Here is an 18,782-nt window from a genome sequence, read left to right as displayed (position 1 = left end):
TGATTGAATCTGAATATCTTACAGCAAAGCAGAATAATAAAGGAGGTCATATTGGCTAAACAAAACTATGAGATACTGATGAAAGAAAATGAAGAAGATACAAATAAATGAAAAAAACATTCTGTGTTCATGGATTGAATTTCTATTGTTAAAATGTTCAAAGTACACAAAGCAATATACCTATTCAACACATTTCCTATCCAAATTCAAATGGCATTTGTTTTCACAGAAATAGAACAAACACTCCTAAAACTTGTATGGAACCACAAAAGACTCCAAATAGCCAAACTAACCTCAAGAAAGTAAAACAAAGCTGGAGGCATCACACTTCCTGATTTCAAATATATTACAAACCCATAATAATAAAAACAGTACAGTATTGGCATAAAAACAGACACATAGATCAATGCAATAGAACACAGTCCAGAAATAAACCCACGTATGCATACGGTCAATTAATTTTTGACAAAGGAGCCAAGAATATACAATGGGGAAAAAAATCTCTTCAATAAATGGTTTTGTGAAAACTGGAAACCATTGTCTTGAAGACATATCTGTACTCCCATGTTCACTGCAGCGTTACTCACAATAGCCAAGGTATAGAAACAACCTAAGTGCCCATGAACACAATGAAATATTATTCAGCCTTGAAAAAGAAGGAAATTCTGTCATTTGTGACAACACGGATGAAACTAGAAGACTTGATGTTAAGTGAAGTAAACCAGGCAGAGAAAGACAAATACTGCATGGTATCACTTATATGTGGAGCTCTTAAAAAAAAAAAAAAAAAAAAAAAAGTTGAGTTGCCAGGGGCTGGGGGCTGGGGGGGATAGAGGGAGAGGCTGGTAAAAGGGTACAAAAAAAAATTTGTGAGAGATGCCAACTACCACTTAGGAGTCTTAAGAACACATTTTTGAAAGTCAAGCCATAATTTAGTTATTGATATTCATTGACTTATTGAGTCAATTCATAGGTAAATTCATAAAACACCTCTTGCACACAAAGGTGAATTTCATGATGACTAGATATGACAGCCTCAAATACCACTTCTAACGACCTCAAAGAGATAAAGTTTGGATGGAAAAGGAGGAACAAAGAAAGACTACATTAGATGCTCATGACTGTATACTTAATTTTATGAAGCTCTGGTGAATAATCTCAATTGCTAAACTTCTTTTTATATTAATGTTTTTTTATACAAGTAGGTTTAATGGGTTTTTTGTTTGTTTTTTGTGTTTTTCATAAGAAAAAGTTACGCTAATTTGAAAAGTGATATAAAAATATTATGTTGAGTTAATGCTATTTTTTATTTGTAGGGCATAAAGGACTATAATCTGCAAAAGCAGAGCAGGTGCCTGGCCCCATATATAAGGACCGCAAAAGAATGGGAATAGGATGTTGGTTGACAGAGCTTTTAAAAAGCAACATGGGGAGGAGAAAAGGAGCTTTCCAAAATACCAACAATAGCTAGACAGAAGAAAATGCAAATAAGAGTCCATTTTAATTCAATGCATTTAAGATGCTATTTAATAGGTTGTTGTTGTTGTTTTGTTTTTTTGAGTTTTCAGAACAGGGCACATGAGTATATAAACTTGGGGATATTCCCCAACTTCACTTCTCTGTATTTTGTTCTCCTCCATCAATACATTTGGTAAGATTAGCTTCTTATCAAAGTCTTCTCTCTTAATCTTATCATTCATCGTGTTCCCTCCTTATTGATCATCAGGCCATGAATGAGACAATGGATAGCTTTACCAGCATCAATATATAATGCAGACATCGCATCTACTCAATCTACCAGGTCTGTCGATCTGCCACAGGGGAAACTGGATTGGCCTATAATCTGATGCTCACAAAAGCAAGCTGATAATTACACAGAAATTTGTGTAATGTTTGAATAATGATTTTCGATAATACTGGTATTCTCTAAAGTATCTAAATTAAGTTGATGGGATCATTATTTTATTTTTATTTTTCAAATTTTTATTGGAGTTTAGTTGATTTACAATGTGTTCATTTCAGGTGTACAGCAGTGAATCACTTACACATATTATCCACTCTTTTTTAGATTCTTTTCCCATATAGGCCAATACAGTATTGAGTAGAGTTCCCTGTGCTATACAGTAGGTCCTTATTAGTTATCTATTTTAATATATATACAGTAGTGTGTATATGTCAATCCCAATCTCCCAATTTATCCCTCCCCGCCCCTTTCCCCCTGGTAACCATAAGTTTGTTTCCTACATCTGTGACTCTATTTCTGTTTTGTAAAAAGTTCATTTGTACCATTTTTTTAGATTCCACGTATAAGTGACATCATATGATATTTGTCTTTCTTTGTCCAACTTACTTCACTCAGTATGGTAATCTCTAGGTCCATCCATGTTGCTGCAAATGGTGATCATAACTCTAAGAGTCACTGCAATTTGTATCTTCAAAGTAAAATACAAAATCTGCCCCTTCCCAATTCTGGTTTCCCTTATTACTGCTGTATTCTCCGCCACATAAAAAATAAAAATAAAAATACAAACTAGTCTGCCAAAGCAGATAACTTTGCTCCTTAGAGTTGTGAACGCATGAACAACATACCAAGCACACAAGCAAGGTACCTTTTTAAAAGCTGATAACACTCAGCAGTTGAAGGGTATGGTTTTCAGACATTTGTACCATAACACTGAAATGGTAAAACTATTGTCACGAAGTGAGAAGAACTAGGTAGCATCTGGGAACATCTTTTTTTCACAGCTAACTGACAAAAGGTATGAGAGGCTCTTCCTTTTTTTTTTTTTTTTCCAGTTTGAATGGGGCTTACTGAGTTACTATTTTTGCAGAGGGTTACTTAGCCACTGGGGGGGGAAAATGTATAAAACAGAATTCCTAAATTTGTAAGGTAATACTAAGCTGTGGATTCTTAATAAAAATGTTACCAAAATTCTTTAACAAAGAAATCAAGGGAAAGGGAACTTGCTTTTTTTTTTTTAATTAATTTATTTATTTATTGGCTGCCTTGGGTCTTCGTTGCTGCATACAGGCTTTCTCTAGTTGCAGAGAGCGGGGCCTACTCTTCATTGTGGCGCGTGGGCTTCTCATTGCGGTGGTGTCTCTTGTGGAAAATGGGCTCTAGGCATGCGGGCTTCAGTAGTTGCGGCACACGGGCTCAACAGTTGTGGCTCGCGGGCTCTGGGGTGCAGGCTCAATAGTTGTGGTGCACGGGCTTAGGTGCTCCGTGGCATGTGGGGTCTTCCTGGAGCAGGGGTAGAACCCATGTCTCCTGCATTGGCAGGCGGATTCTTAACCACTGTGCTACCTAGGAAGTCCAGAGCTTGCTTTTAAAGTTATGTGCTTATTGCTATGTTGGGGCTGTTGAAAAACTGTCTCCATCACAGTGGCAAACAGCTGATCTGCACAATCTGCATGAAACCTGCATTGGTCAGAAGTGGCTACATTTGAGGCTGTGTACAGCCCATGTTAGTCAATGGTGAGTTTTAAACACTTGTCATACACTGTTAGATCCTCACATTATAGTTGAGTAACTTCTAGTTAGAAGTCTCATGTACTGGTGAAAGAAAAATTTTAATGCCATGCATTTGCCATTTTTCTTTCTTGCCCCATAACCTATCTCTGATCTCCAGAATATTTTCATCAATAAACGTTTAAAGACAAAAAAGAGAGCATGGTTAAATGTCAAAATTTTACTTGCAATTATCATTCCCAAACCTATTCCTCTCCTAGACTTCCTCACCTCAGTACATGACATCACCCAGATGTTCAAGCCAAAAATCTAGGAATCACCCTTCATCCCCTCACTTCCCACATTTAAATGATTAAGACATGTTGGACACTTCTTCCTATCTCCACTGCTGCCACCATTCAAGCCACCATAATCTCCTGCCTAGGCTACTGCAATAGCTTCCTAAGTGGTCAGCTGCTTATGTTCTTGCTCCCCAACCAGTTCATTTTCTCTCTATAATCAGATACCATCACTCTCCAGCTTGAGAACCTCCAGTGGCATCCCACTATACTTACATCAAAGCAGAAATGTGGACTCTGGGTTTACAAGTTGCTGAACAATCTGGCCCTTGACTTTATCTTCTCCTCACTTTACATGATTCAGTAGCACTCGCCTTCTTTCTGTTCCTTTCTGTTTCCTTGGTCTGTATAGAGTAAATCTATGGATCTTCAAGACTGAAGTAAATTCAGTAGCCTTTTCTGAGGGTAAAGGAAATATACTTAGAATGATTCAAGACCTGTTAGCTTCACTTAGAAATGCCCTCAATGTCATTAAAAAAACCAGCAGGTTATTTTAATTCCTACAAAATGAATATTCACACAGGAACGATTTAAAGAATTTTATTATTTATTTGTTGTATTTAGCTATGTATAGTGAATAATGGAAGATTATAAACATAATGTCTTGTACATTTCTAAATATGTAAAAATTATAAGTTTAGAAAGGGACAGACTTTCTCAAGAATTACAGTCAGTCTTCTGTTTACATTAAAAACGCAATGGTGATAGAGTACTTCACAATGCTGAAAAGATCCACACTACTTTCATTCACAATTGTATTATTTAAAATAATTATACTAAATTTTTTTCTTACTTGGGGTTCTGTAAAAGTGCTTTACAAGAGGAAAGAGATTTTCTCTTGGCTCCTCACAGGACCATCCGTAATGCCACTGTTTCAGTACTCTCATTGTGATGTACAAAATGCTGACACTGATTATACACTTGAAAATGATGAATTGTTTTCCTCATTAGTATGGGAAGCATTATAAACCCTTAAAATAAGATATTTTGCATAGATTTTATCTGACAGGACATTGGTAATTTCAAACCCTCCAGAATCTTGAAGAAGCCAAGTTAGTCTAAGACAATGAATAGTTATGTTTAATTGTTACCAGGTAGTAATTGTCAATAACAATTTTATTATTAGCTTTTTAATCAACTAAAAAGTGTGGAATATAAAGAATCATAATAGGGGAAAAAAAGCCCAGAATTAAATTTTTGCTATGTGAAGTAAGAATAAAGATAAAAATCCAAATGTAAAAAGTAATTTTGGATGATAAGGTGAACTAAAGCAGAATCACAGTATTACCTGAAAATTTGTTCTAAATGGCAAATAATAAGAGCTGAGGACTTATCTCCATAAAAACCTTTATGTATTTAAAACCATCCCCAACATGTGATTAATAAAAAGTAGGAATTACAACTCTAATCAGAAACTGAAAATAACCATCTGATTTTATATGTTATTAAAAATTAAGCACAATTTGCTTTACGGAAAAAAATTTTGGATCTGTAGTAGCTGATTCTTTCCAGAATTTTCCAGTAAATTTTCAAACAAACTCCTATATTGAATAAGAGACTCAAAGCTCAGGAAAAATACCATTCATGTACTGACTTTTTATTTTTAGACTGATTGGCTGATAGCTAAAATAAATGATCATTTAAACTTAAACTTTAAATGGGAAGAAAAAACAATCAGCTTAGAAAGGATCAAGGTAGAAGGCAGTATGAAGAAAAGCAGAACTGTTATAGAGGTACTAAGGCTTATTTATTTCAATGGAAAGTATGTAGGCATAGTACTAAACGCTGGCTAAGGAGACAGTAACTTTGAGGAGGAGCTGAGTGGGTCTTGCTGACGATCTGTTTATTTTTCCGTTCCCTTGTACTGGTGGGTCTAAGTTGTGTTGAGAATTATCTCCAAGTCTTAAGGAAGTATTTTATTACATCATTATCAATTATTGGTTCTAAATTACAAACATACTTACATATGAAAAATAAAGTAGTTCCAAATCTCTGTATGGGTCTGGTTTGGACATGACAGTGTTCAATATTTTTAAAATGATGGAACTAAGAACAACATGAATTAAAGGGTTAACCACATTTGCACAGTAGTTTTGGAAAAAGGTGTGACAAAAATGTGGCATGCATCATTGATATTCTGGTGCATATAAAGTACTTCTTAATAAGGAAAAGAAGAAAAAACAAGGATGGATGGGTAAGGAATACTTAAAACAATAATAACTACAAAATTTAGTCCAGAACTAAGCTGTGCTTAAATGTGAAGGAAAGAGAATTTAAAAATCTCCTTATTTACATGTAAACTATGATTTGCAAGTATGTTTGGGCATTAGCTACTACTAATTTTTCAGTAATTTAGAAAACTATAAAAAGTCACAATCTGATTTGCCTTTTTAAATCACAGTACCAGAAGCTTAGTGTTTGACTATAGAGGTTATCTCAGTCTCCTTCATTTCTACATGGTCTGTTTGCCATTTTAGCCACTGCAAGGAACCAAACCAAACCAAAATTCATTTTATTCAGTAATACAAACATACATGAAACATCGTTGTTCCTAGATACTGAAATATAACATTTTTTTCAGTATCACTTGATAAAGGCAATGTTTTCAAAAAATAAAATCGAATCTTTCATTTTCTTCTAGTTCCATTAAGTTTTTCTACTTTACAATCTGGATTTTATACACAGCCAGTAGAACCTACATTTCAAGTGTGAGGAAATTTTAAATAAAATAATTTAAAGTAGAATGTTTTTAAGCAGCACTGCTCTCTGACACTGATGGTTTTGTTTTGGGATACAGAATATAAAACCATTTCCTCAAGATGTTTTGTGTTCAGCATAAAATATTTAAAATGTCTCATTTTCAAGAGATCTGGTGGGAGTTCATGACAGATGTGTTATTTCTTCTTTTTCTTTTTAACCAGCATTATTTTCTCTAATTAGCACTGATGAGTTACCCATGGCAGTATGAAGTTATTGAAAGAAAAGTAGACCAGCTTCTTTAGAGAAAAGAACAAACTGGGATGAGATGGAAGAAAGGCACTTATTCATTTTTTGCAAGGTATTCCACAGCAAATGCCCACAAACGGCCCGCAGAGAGTTCATTTATTTATGCATTACCATATGATCTATCAGATTGCCTTTAGTCTCAAACAGAGAAAGCCTTGGTACAAAGCAAACCATTCTCCAGGTGTTAGTTTAGGTTTGTCATTATTTCCTATTTATAGACTCTGTCTAGTAAAAGAAGACAAATTACTGTGAGTGGGGGTAAATGTGATTAAATGAGTCCTCTGAAGATAAGAGGGTACATGGACAAGGGTCATTAACACAAGTGACCTCTCTTTGCCCAGACCATATTTTTATTTTGTGGATTTGGAAAAACAAAAAACAAAAAAGTACAAAGCAAGAAGAATTCGTACTACACATATGCAAAAAGAAATAGATCTCTTTTATCCTAATAAGCATTTTCATGCATTTTCAGTATTTTAATAACACACTGCTAGTGCCAAAATACTCTCAGAATATACAAGAACAATATTGGAGAAATTATTCATCCCAAGGAGACTAATCGGAAACACTGAAGAAATGTAGTTATAATCAGACTAGATATAAGGCCCAGAATGTAAATTAGCAGATACCAAGATCATCTGAATCAAATGAAAAGTTTAAATTTGTAAAGTTTCAATTAAAACATCTATACTCTTTCTTTCACCTGATTGTGGCCCCATATGGCAAGGTCAGCCCTTTCAGTGAACAAACAGCTCAGTCGCCTCCAGTGTAGCTGTTATCTTCCTCAACAAGGGGAGACATTTGGCACAGCCTAAAGCTGGGGCATGAACCCTGGCTAAGCTTAAGACATTTATCTGACAGCATCAGCTGACACTCCACAAACACATTTGCTCTCCATGACCTCAGAGCATTCGTGATTAATCAAAAATGTATCTTGGATCTTGAGAACAAGCTACAACCAGGCACACACAAAAAAGAATATGCTCTCGATCTCGCTTATCGACTCAAGAGGCATATTGAATTTAGAAATAGCAAATAGAATAAAATGATCAATATGTTCTCACGTGTCCCTGGAAGAGCAAACTTTATCCCTCCAGCAAAAGACATTGATCATGTAAATGTTTCAGAACTGCTTTCAAACTAAAGAACGCCAAATGTACATGGCTTATTGGGGGTGGGGAAGCAGGACTACCAAAGAGGAGCTTTCGCCTTAACTTTAAAAAAAAAATCTACAGCTTAGGGACATAAAGTGTATGTTTGTAGTGTGTTATAATTTTAAAAACCTGTGTGTTCCACTTAAAACCTTTTTTGGTAACATGTTGCCAAATGTTCTTAATAAAACATTATAAAGGAGACTTTAAAACTTAATGAAGGAACATTATTCGTGCGGGGAAAACTCCCTGCCTCAATTTAAATGAGACACAGTTATAACATATCCCCTATGCACTGTTCACAATTTATAATTTATAATTTATAATTTATGTCTTTTGGGTCTAACTCACTATTTTCTGCAGTCATCTGCTAAGTAATAAGATTAGCATGTGAATATTGTAGTATTCTGCTTCTCAACACAGTATAATTTAGTATATTTTAATTTTCTTATGTACTTTTCACTTTCTAATAACAATACTGAACTCTAATTAAAGCAATGGGAAACAGAAGTCATACGCCCCACCCTTGATAATATGAAAATGATTATTATTAAAAAATATCTACAATTGAAATTATGAAGTCCCCTTCTCGCCTGGTTACCCACTGGTTAGGTTATAGTTGCTCACAATCCTACGGCAGATCATTCCACTAAAGAAAAACTACTTGTCCTGGTCCCTGTTGGCATGGCAAACAAACTTTCATAGCATGTGCTCACTCTATAAAATGGTGCTACTAATTAGAAGAGATAAACTCATGCTGAGACATGATATGAATAGGCTTTATGTATCTACTAAGCTCACAGCAGTACTAGATTTATACCGTTGTTGCTTTAAACTAACACTAAACACAAAATTCAACTTCTACATCTGTATGATAAGAAAGCAAAAGTGATTGAGTTGAAAAAACAAAACCTCAGCCCTGCTTTTTTGGTTTCACTTCTAAAATGTTTCCTGTGCACTTAGAGGTTGCCCAGCACTTTTCTCCCATATGTTTACCTAACTTAAATTCTTCAAACATGAATTGCAAGTACCAGATAGCACAGCTGTATGTTTTGACATCCATGGTGAAAATGAGCAGAAAATCTAACGGTTCCATATCAAGAAGTATTTTTACTAGTGCTAATGTGCCTTAAATACCTTGTTCCACAGATGAGTGGCCTGGCACCTGCTGCATGAGAAATAGCCAATTACTGTTCAGTGTCTCTAATTTTCTGATTCAATTAGCATGCTTCAGAGCTTTCCAGTTTAATTGCAAACTACTTCACAGTTAGCTCTCTGATTAATCATTGCCCATCTGCAAGCCATCGGAAAACTTAGTGGAACAAATGTGTGTACTTTGGAATGCTGGGAGCTTAGCAAATCAAACTTGTGTTGGTATATAAAGCTTTAATTTTGTTTGCCCTTTTCAGCTGCACTTGTAAGAAGCTCTGTGCTGATTAAACAGGAAGTCCGGACAATAATATGCTACATTATGCATATAATTACTGTAAATACAACCGAGATTGTAGAAACATCATTTAAGGTTAGGCACTAACATGAATGGAGAAGGAGGTCAAGAAAACACATTTGGAATCAATTTCTTTCCATTATGACCAAATGTAAGTATCAAGGAAAAAAAAAAAAAGCTGTGTGACACACAGTGATGTCATTACAGCACCTGTTCCCCCGAAGGCATTTTAAATTCTGGCTTTTCATGTATTCATAAAATCTTTCTTGTTATTTAATTAGTAGAGTACTAAGTTTTATAAGCTTTGTTTACAAAACATATATTAGGGATTTTTAAAGCAAACTGGCACCACATTGTTTATGCTTCATTTTCCCAGCTTTCTTGCTGGTCCACTGAACGTATGAATGATCATGTCAGAAAACAAAACTGTTTTAATCGAGCTTTGGCTGGAGTTTAGATTATATCTTAACCCATAATCACGATTTCTTCATTTTTGAACAATGAAACACGAATTGCGTATTTTGTTCACTCCTATGAAAATACACCACAGAGGGGATTTTGCATGGTATGAGGAAGGAGGCTCTGTAAAATTATCTCTAAAGTCCATTCTGACAGTCTCTCTGGTTCACATTTTACAAAACTTGGAATTACTCTAATGTAATATACTTTATTGTATATAATTTAAAAAAGCTCCTAAATACATCTACTATGTAAGACCTTCAATTTCCAATTATGAATTGTAAACTCAGGAGGGCAGGGGCCGTGTATCCAGCTCAGCACTGCATCTCCGGTGCCTCACAGAGGGCCTGCACGTTCTTGGTGCTCAATTAACATTCTGGATGAAGGAAATGGAAGCAGTATGCGTTCTGAATTTTCCGTGTCATGTCACAGTGCCAGGTTGGACACTGTGTTCTCCTTCTGTAACCTCAACAGGATGCAGTCATGTTATCTCATAAAGATGTTGACAAATATCATCATTCTATAAATATTTGGCTGAAAGAGTAATACAGAGAGAACAGTGCTTTGCTAATTATGATGTCCTGTAACGGTTTGTTATTAGCAACAAGCAACAAAGAGCAGAATTTTCCTATCTTTTATGAAGATCCTTAACATGTTATGGAAATGTCTAAGAGCTGAAAGTTAAAACCCAAATGACAGCTCTAAAAATAACATTAAAGTTGGAAACATGGTTTCCGGAAATTGCACGGTGAAAAAAATTCGCTTAAAATTTTTTACCGATAGTCAGAGATACTGAGTGTGGAGTGACTTTGTGACTCTCTTAACAGTAGACACATGTGAGGTCAAGATTCTGTGAGCACTCTCCTAGCTCCTATTCTGTCTCTGTTAAGGGCTGTAAAACTCAAGTGGGCTGACTTCAAGCTTCTCTGAACTTCAATGTAGGCAGCCAATGTAAGAAATGCTGAGAAGGCATAATCTGATCATAGCAGCTTAGGCAAGTGAGCAGGCATGCTGCCACATTCTGCTGCCCACGAGCAGGGAAGCACGGCTGGAATCCCCACCAAGATCAAATTACAAAATAATCAAGCTTTGTGGCCAGGCGGGCACGAGAGGCTATTGTGAGGTCATGACATAAATCAGGGACTAGCCTGGGCAAAACTGCGCAGTCAAAAACAACACTTTTTATACCACACTTATGTCGTGGTTGTCTATGGAAAATAAACTGTTAATGATGCTGAGTTTTTTAATTCAGGAAAGGGCAAATGGCTCTCCCCACACAAGCTCCCACCAATTGAGCCTTATGTTTAAAGATAAGCAAGTAAACTCCACACATCAATGAAAAACAAGGAGCTGTCCAAAATGGAATTTAGCCAGGGAGAGACCAAACTGGGCCTTGCTCCCAGTCCTGGGGTTTTCAGTCCTACCTCTACCTCATACCCACTGTGTAGCCGAATGTCTATGTATATCAGAGAGTCATGATGGAACAACTGAGTGGATAATGAATGAAAATGATTGCAAAGCACACTGAAAGTGCTTAAAGGACCCAAATGTGATTTCAGAGGGTAGCATCTTGGGCCAAGAGAGTCATTTCCGGAAATAATCCCATTATGCAAAAAGAGCAGAATATTCTTTGGGAAGCTGGCTGATATAGATGGCTCTAATACGGCACCAAACCCCAGACAGTGATATTCTATAGAGGAGTGTTAATGTTTGTACAAGGTTCCCAAAAGTGAACCTGCTATCATAATCACATTTTATTTCCTGAGAAGTTTCAACAGGATTGTCTGTGTTATACTAAACATAAAAGACAATGAAATTATAGAATATAGTTAGCCTCTCAATAGATGAAAAATGTAAAAATCAGGGTGGAGATTTCAGAGACAGTAGCAGAAATCCTAGGGAACTACTGTTTGGCAAACTTTTGCTGGGGCGACCATAATCAAGGCGGATGGACCAACTATTTCAAAGAGAGCAAACAAATAAGCAAAAACCTAAATGCAGTGTAACCAAGGCTTTTCTGTAAACAACAGAAGCAGGCATACCAACAGATCAACAGTGCACCACTTTGTGAGCACTTCCAAAAGGGGCTTCAAAGAAACACTTTCAGGTGGTTCAATGTGACTTGAGGGCCATGTGTCGTTTATCACTTGTACCCCTGATGTACTGATAATTACCATCAGTAATATCTTTCTTAGACATAAAAGCAAAATACCTATTTGCAACACTACAAATGTAAAGTGTTTTTAACTTTTAAAAGGAAAAATACAAGTGACTATAAAGTTCACAAGAATGTTTAAAAAATGAAAATAAAGGCAAAAAGTAGTTGCTTTTAGATAGGAAATCTTATGAGATATGAAATTTAACATCTACTGTACTTTAAGCCTATATCTTATTGATAATTTAAAATTATAATTAGTGTTCTTGGGACCGAATGCTACACAGAAAACTAAATATGCACATATGTATGAGATGTGAGATGCTGCTGCAGGAGAGAAATACCCTATTTTTAAAGCAAAAAAAAAAAAAAAAAAGCCTACTGAAGTCTATCCTTTCATTTATGTCTCATGTAAATTACACATAATTTTAAATCTTCAACACGTTGAAAATGGCCAGGTCTCATGGCATTTCTCCTTTATTATCTCCCATTTTTACTTGGCCATGGCAATGGAGACTTTCTAGAGAATACCAGGGATTAAAAATTATATACTTTGAATTGATCTAAGAAATGACCACTAGAAAAAATTAATTTTTATTTATATAAATCTGGTGAAAATATATACATAATAATTTTTCTACTCTAAAGGCATTTTCTTATGCAGTAACACCACAAAAATAGCTTAAGTTTAAAATAGTGGATTTCCCATATGGTTAGTCCACAGCAAGATAAAGTTGTAAATGAGGGGACTATGTGAAGAAAACATAAAAAAGCCTTAAGGGCACATACAAAAAATGTGATTTTGCATGATTTTACATACACAATTTTATTCCCCCAAACTCAAAGAGAAAAGCTTAATATGTCATAATTTAAACTGTATTCCACATCAAGTATTCCTGATTACGTATTTAACTCTAAGATGCATAACTCAATTTAGAGCATAATGTGGGAGAGGAGTTAGTAAGAATCTAACCTTTTGCATTTCTTGACTTTTTTGGGCTTGTGGTAATGCTGTATTTATAGAGATTCTACACTTTCAAATTTAAGTCTTGAAATGTCAGAAAAATCCCAAAGCTGAGATCTCACAGAAGGTGATTTTTAACAGTCCTTAAAAGTAAAGACTTTATGATCTTCTGACAACTGGAGCTTTCACATTTTAAGATTTAAAATTTTCAGTCCTAATATTACATAAGCACACACATTGGTATGCTTTTAAAGAGTCCAGCATCTTTGATAAACCTGGAAAGAACGGGAAAATAAGAAAATAGAGAAAGTTGTGAAGTTCAGGAATATTATAGAAGCACAGATATAGAGAAAACTTAAAAAGTCTTCTGTATTTAAACGTGGTCCCTCATAAGAATACAGTTCCAATGTAAAAGGAATCATAAGATCCAGTTAATTTTTGATTATTCATAGTAATTAAAAACTAGAGATCTCCTAATACTTTGGAGCTGGAACTTGGATGAGGAAATAGAGGCTAAGAGAGGTTAAGTGACTTGATCAAGGTTATACTGCTAGGTAGTTGTAGATTTACATTTTGACCAGGTCTCTTGTCTTCAAGCTTCTTTACTACTCTCATAGCAAAAATTGTATACATAATTCTTGAAATTCATTTATTTTTAGTGTATCCTGCTACCATCAGTGTGACCATGGACAAGTCATAAACTCTAGTTTTCTTGTCGCTTTCTGACTCAACAAATGTTTTCCCACAACCTACTATGAGCCAGATGTGGAGATTACAAAGATGATAAGACATGGGTTAATCTTATTTTATGGTTTAGTGAGGGAGAGAGGACTGATAAAGAAATATCATTAAAGGCAGTACTTAATTTGACTAGAAAGTCATTAAGTCCAAGGTGCCATTTAGTTTCTGATCAGCAAGATTAAACTACATGATGTCTAAGTCCTATTCTAAAACAATTTGATTTTCATTTTCCCCCTCTCTTCTTATGTCTTTGATGGACTTCTTAATAAGTAAGTAATTGATAAGACCAAAATTACTAAATATTGAAAGCGATTTCAATGGAACACAGCGATATGTTTATGAATAGACATGCAATGAACAAAGCCTTTTATGTGCAAATACGTTTGTGAAGTTATGGGTTTCTTTGGTATAGGCCTTTAATGTGTAGATGTTCACTGTAACTCCAAGAGGAGAATTCAATATGCAATGTTTCCTTTTTCTCATTATGAAAAAAATCCCCCCAAGAGAAGCTTTTATTACTATCTCTATGTCTCAGGATTAGTATTCTAGGGAGCATAGTTTGAGTAACACTAGCCCCAGCTACTGTAATACTCTTTTAACTGGTCTTCTACACCAACCCATCCTACACACGCATTGGCTAGTTAATCCTCCTAAAATGTTGCTTTCATTGTATTTCCCTGTTCAAAAACTTTCAGTGACTCTTCGTGGCATATAAGTTGGAGTTCATACTCCTCAGCTCCTCTAGATGCTGCTTGTACATTCTTCTTCAACTTAATCTCTCACAATTTCGTTAAACAGACTTCAGCCAAAATGTCACTGAATTTACCACGCTCTTTCTGTCTGGGATCCCACTACTTTTCTTTGTCTAGAAAGCTTCCCCCCTCCACAAAATTACTGATGGCTTCTCTGATAAAATCAGTTCAGACTCTGTCGTCTTAATAAATGAACACGATGTGCAACTTCTGACCTTGTTACCTGAACCACTTTCTATAAAACTGTTATGATCTTTTTTTAGTTGTATTTTTCTTTTACATATATATTTTTACCTCTTTTGGCTACACTGTGTAAGCTCACTGAGGCCAGACATAGGCTTTGCCTGCCAGAATTTAGTATGTTCTCTTGTATCTAGTATCATTTTAAATGGTTGGAAAGGTGAGACTATTAGTGACAAAGTAAAAACCAGAGAAAAGAGAAGAACGTAAACTAGGAGCCTAAATGTTCACTTACAAACTACATACACAGTGGTTTACAATACACTAATCAAATTTCCCAAGTTTTCAACTTCGTTGACATACCCTACATGTACAATATAACTGAAATATTTATTTAATATTGAAACGGTACTATTCAAGGTTTTCTCATTTTAAATACTCTTGAATAGCTTCAGCTTATTACACATAAAAGAATAGTTTTAGTTCCAAAAGAGATTTCTATTCTAGTGAAGAAATTTTAAATAAGAAGGAAGATGATCCAGAAACAAATATTTTAAAAGGTCATCTATTGTAATTAATAAACTGAATTGATGAAACGGCAAAATACTTAACAGTCTCTTAATTTTAGATTGTGGTGTAACTTTTTTTTGAACATTCTTCACAATTGACTTGGTCTTGCCCATCAAGGAAATGAGTGTTGTCCAGTAATATTTGGCACTGAAATTGTAAATTATTCTGAAATTTGGATAACATTTAACTTCAAGTGACACAAGGCCTTAGTGAATTCACACCTCATGAAAAGTTCTCATTTTTAGATATAAAAATTCTCCCCTTTTAGCTACTGAAAGAAACAGCTTTTGAATGTTTTGATTAAGCAAAAAAAGTTTTTTTAAAGTAAAATACATATTTTTAACCACAGATGAAAATGAACTCCTTTTAAAATATAAAAATAACATTGCCCTTCCTGAATATCTGAATATACAGTATTTATTTTTTTACACATTGTGTTACATTCAATAGTTTGGTAATTCTTATAAATGTAGTTAATTAGTTATGTCTATTACTTTAGTTAGTATGTATATACTTTCTTATTTTTTATAATCCTTATTAGAGGATTTGGAACGTACGAGCCATGATAGCAATGACCCTGCTGGTCTCAACACCACTGTACCTTGGGGCCCAGGGCTGTACCTGGCACATGACAGATACTCAATAAACATTTGTAAAATAAATGAATTGCTGGAATATATGCTCCTTGAGGAAAAGGAATATATTTGATAGTTTATTAGTTACAAATCTGGCCCTTGGATTCATGTTGGTAGTGTCTGAACTCTGGTTGCACTATTGCATAGCTGTGAGACCGCCCCAAACCTGTTTCCTCACCTGCAAAGTGGAGCAGTAATAAAAGCTGCGTCAGGCAGTTACTGTGGGGATTCACCCACATGCATACTTGCTCACAGGAAGCACTCACTCCTGGATTCTCCCACATGCATACTTGCACACAGGGAACACTCACTCCCTTAGCCACTATCAGCATCCTCCACGTCGTCCTTATCTGTTTCCTAGGTCTCATTTGCCACTCATCTCCTGTTCCAAGCATGTAGCATATGCTCAGTAAATATCTGTTAAGTGAAGAGATGAGTTAATGAAGGGCAGCTGTACCTGCATACACACGTGGGTCTGACTACCCTCAGTACACTTCTAGGCAAGCTTCAGACAAATAGCAATTAAAAAAAGACTCTAAAAATTAGTGTCACCGAATTACTCTTACTTGAACCTGCTGTTTGGAGATCTAGTTACAAAGTCCTAGTCATTCTCTAGTCCTTGGGGGAACAGGTGTTCTTTCTGTTTCCTTTTTGAACTTCTGGTAGTGCCTAGCACAGAGGTTTGTATCATTGATACTTAAAAAAAAAAAAAAATCTTATTTAGCAACCAAGTCATATAAGGTAAAATTTGAAAACAAATGAACACTGATTATAGAATGGTTGTTAGAATTCTCATAATATTTAACTACATTATCTTAACAAATCCAGTTTGCAGCATTTATATTCCTTGCAATGTTGCTATACATTGGCGTGTCATAGTGAGAATCATTACTTCTACACTTTCTAACTTAAAACCGCAGTAAAAATATCAATGCATCGATAAATAGTAACTAAAGAGTTATATTTTTGTGAACTGCCTCACTGTGAGTGGACAATAGAAGTAAGTCTCAGGTTGTGTGACTTTGAAATACTGATTTTGTTACTGACAAATCATTTTAGATCTTAAACTATTTCTCATCAGAAATGTTCTATATTAAATAGTACTGATAAATTTTCGAATTTGTTTTGAGTTTCACTGTGGAAAGATGCTATCAGGTTACAGAGTAGCATTGTTATATTTACGGTTTATATACTACTTTTTTTATAAAAATGAATTTGAACTTTAGTAGCAAAGAGTTTAATTACTTTTTAAGACAAGATGAATAATGAATAATAATAATTATTATTTTTTAATTAATTAATTTATTTATTGGCTGCATTGGATCTTCATTGCTGCGTGTGGGCTTTCTCTAGTTGTGGTGAGTGGGGGCTACTCTTCATTGCAGTGCTCAGGCTTCTCATTGCAGTGACTTCTCTTGTTGTGGAGCATGGGCTCTAGGCACGCAGGCTTCAGTAGTTGTGGCATGAGGGCTCAGTAGTTGTGGCACGAGGGCTCAGTAGTTGTGGCTCTCGGGCTCTAGGGCACAGGCTCAATAGTTATAGCGCACGGACTTAGTTGCTCCGTGGCATGTGGGATCTTCCCAGACCAGGGCTCGAACCAGTGTCCCTACATTGGCAGGCGGATTCTTAACCACTGCACCACCAGGGAAGTCCATGAATAATTATTTTAACTGGGTGAAGAAAAGATGGGATGAAGACTGAGACGAGTTAATCTTAAATTCCTCTTTTTACTGGGTGTACTCTTTGTGCAATTATTTTGTTTTCACTGTATTTTCCAGATTGAAAATAAACTTTGAAAAACTCATAAAATATCCATAAGTCCCGATCCTCTTCATCACACCATCTCCCACACGTGTACTGAAAAAAGGACTGCAGGTCCTAAAAGCTGAAGCCAGTGGTTCTCAGACATTCATGCGTACACTGCAGACTAACCAGGGGTACTTGTTAAAAACACAGATTCCTGGGACATACCCAGGATATTCTTCTGATCTCTTGAAGTGTGGCTCAGAGTCAAATGAGAAAATGTGTCAAGGTAGAGGAAAGAAAACTAACCAATATCTGTTCTTCTATCTAAAATCTAAAAACGTTCTTCTACTCTCTTCTTTGCTTCCTTGCCTATTTTTACTTTCTCTGGGCTTGAATATGGGGCTCTAATTGCTTCTCAGATGCATTTCCAGCCCTCTTGAGGATTCCAGAAAAAAGCTCAAGCTGAAGCTGCCTGGTAATTTTTATACATACTGGACCCAGAGTTGCTGAAATTCCAAATCTTAGACTTGAAAGGAATACTAAACAAACACCAATTTAAAAACACATATAAGCCACCTCCCTCCCTATATAACTGCTATAATGAATTGACTACTAATATGTGTCAGGCACTGAGCTAATTAAATGTTTTATACACTATCAGTTTCACATACAAGCTCCTTTGCCCCCAACATGAATACTTCACTGGAAGCAAGAAGGGTGGATAGTTCTGATTCTGTCTTTGCTACTGATTTCCAATAAACTCTGACTTATTCTTTAGCAAATGGGATGAGTCTCTTAAAGACAAATGAAGGCTGCCAAAGGGGTTGGTGAGAGAAGACCCAGATGTTCAAAGGATGCTTCTCTTCATCCAACTCCAGCTGTAATCTTGGGAGATTCTAACAACCACATGGATCATGTAGCCACTGCTCTGGCCTCTCCATTCCTTGATCTTCGATGACCTTCTCCTTCACTCCACTCAACTATCCATTCTTCATGTTTACCTCTGGTCACTGCAGCACTCTTCTGCAATAAAAAATTTAGACATTCCCCCAATTTGACTACAACCTCCTACCTTTTTAACCACCTTACTCAAATAATCCCCTTGTCCAACCTGAAAGACAAACAAACAAACAAGACACCTTATAGGGCTTCTAGTCCAGTCACTC

At 35.7% G+C, this 18,782-nt stretch overlaps 1 protein-coding gene across 5 annotated transcripts in view; it reads right to left on the bottom strand.

Moving 5' to 3' along the window:
• The window catches only part of FAM172A (family with sequence similarity 172 member A), a 405,836-nt gene that overhangs the window by 67,627 nt on the left and 319,427 nt on the right, over positions 1 to 18,782 (bottom strand). The window contains exon 11 of one of the 5 annotated variants that reach the window (XR_009054334.1): positions 4,027 to 4,209. The exons of 3 other annotated variants lie outside the window; for them this stretch is intronic. Coding sequence is in view for 1 of the 2 variants with exons in the window: in XM_057739297.1 (XP_057595280.1) it covers positions 4,097 to 4,209 (113 nt within the window). In the remaining variant the exon portion in view is untranslated. Of the gene's footprint in view, positions 1 to 2,244; positions 4,210 to 18,782 lie in introns of those variants that run through there. One more of the 5 variants, XM_057739297.1, reaches the window with a different exon arrangement.

The sequence above is a fragment of the Hippopotamus amphibius genome, chromosome 1 (genome assembly GCF_030028045.1).
Source record: "Hippopotamus amphibius kiboko isolate mHipAmp2 chromosome 1, mHipAmp2.hap2, whole genome shotgun sequence".
Taxonomy (NCBI): domain Eukaryota; kingdom Metazoa; phylum Chordata; class Mammalia; order Artiodactyla; family Hippopotamidae; genus Hippopotamus; species Hippopotamus amphibius.
The sequence above is the reverse complement of the archived record's forward strand: the minus strand, read 5'-3'. Positions and strand labels throughout refer to the sequence as shown.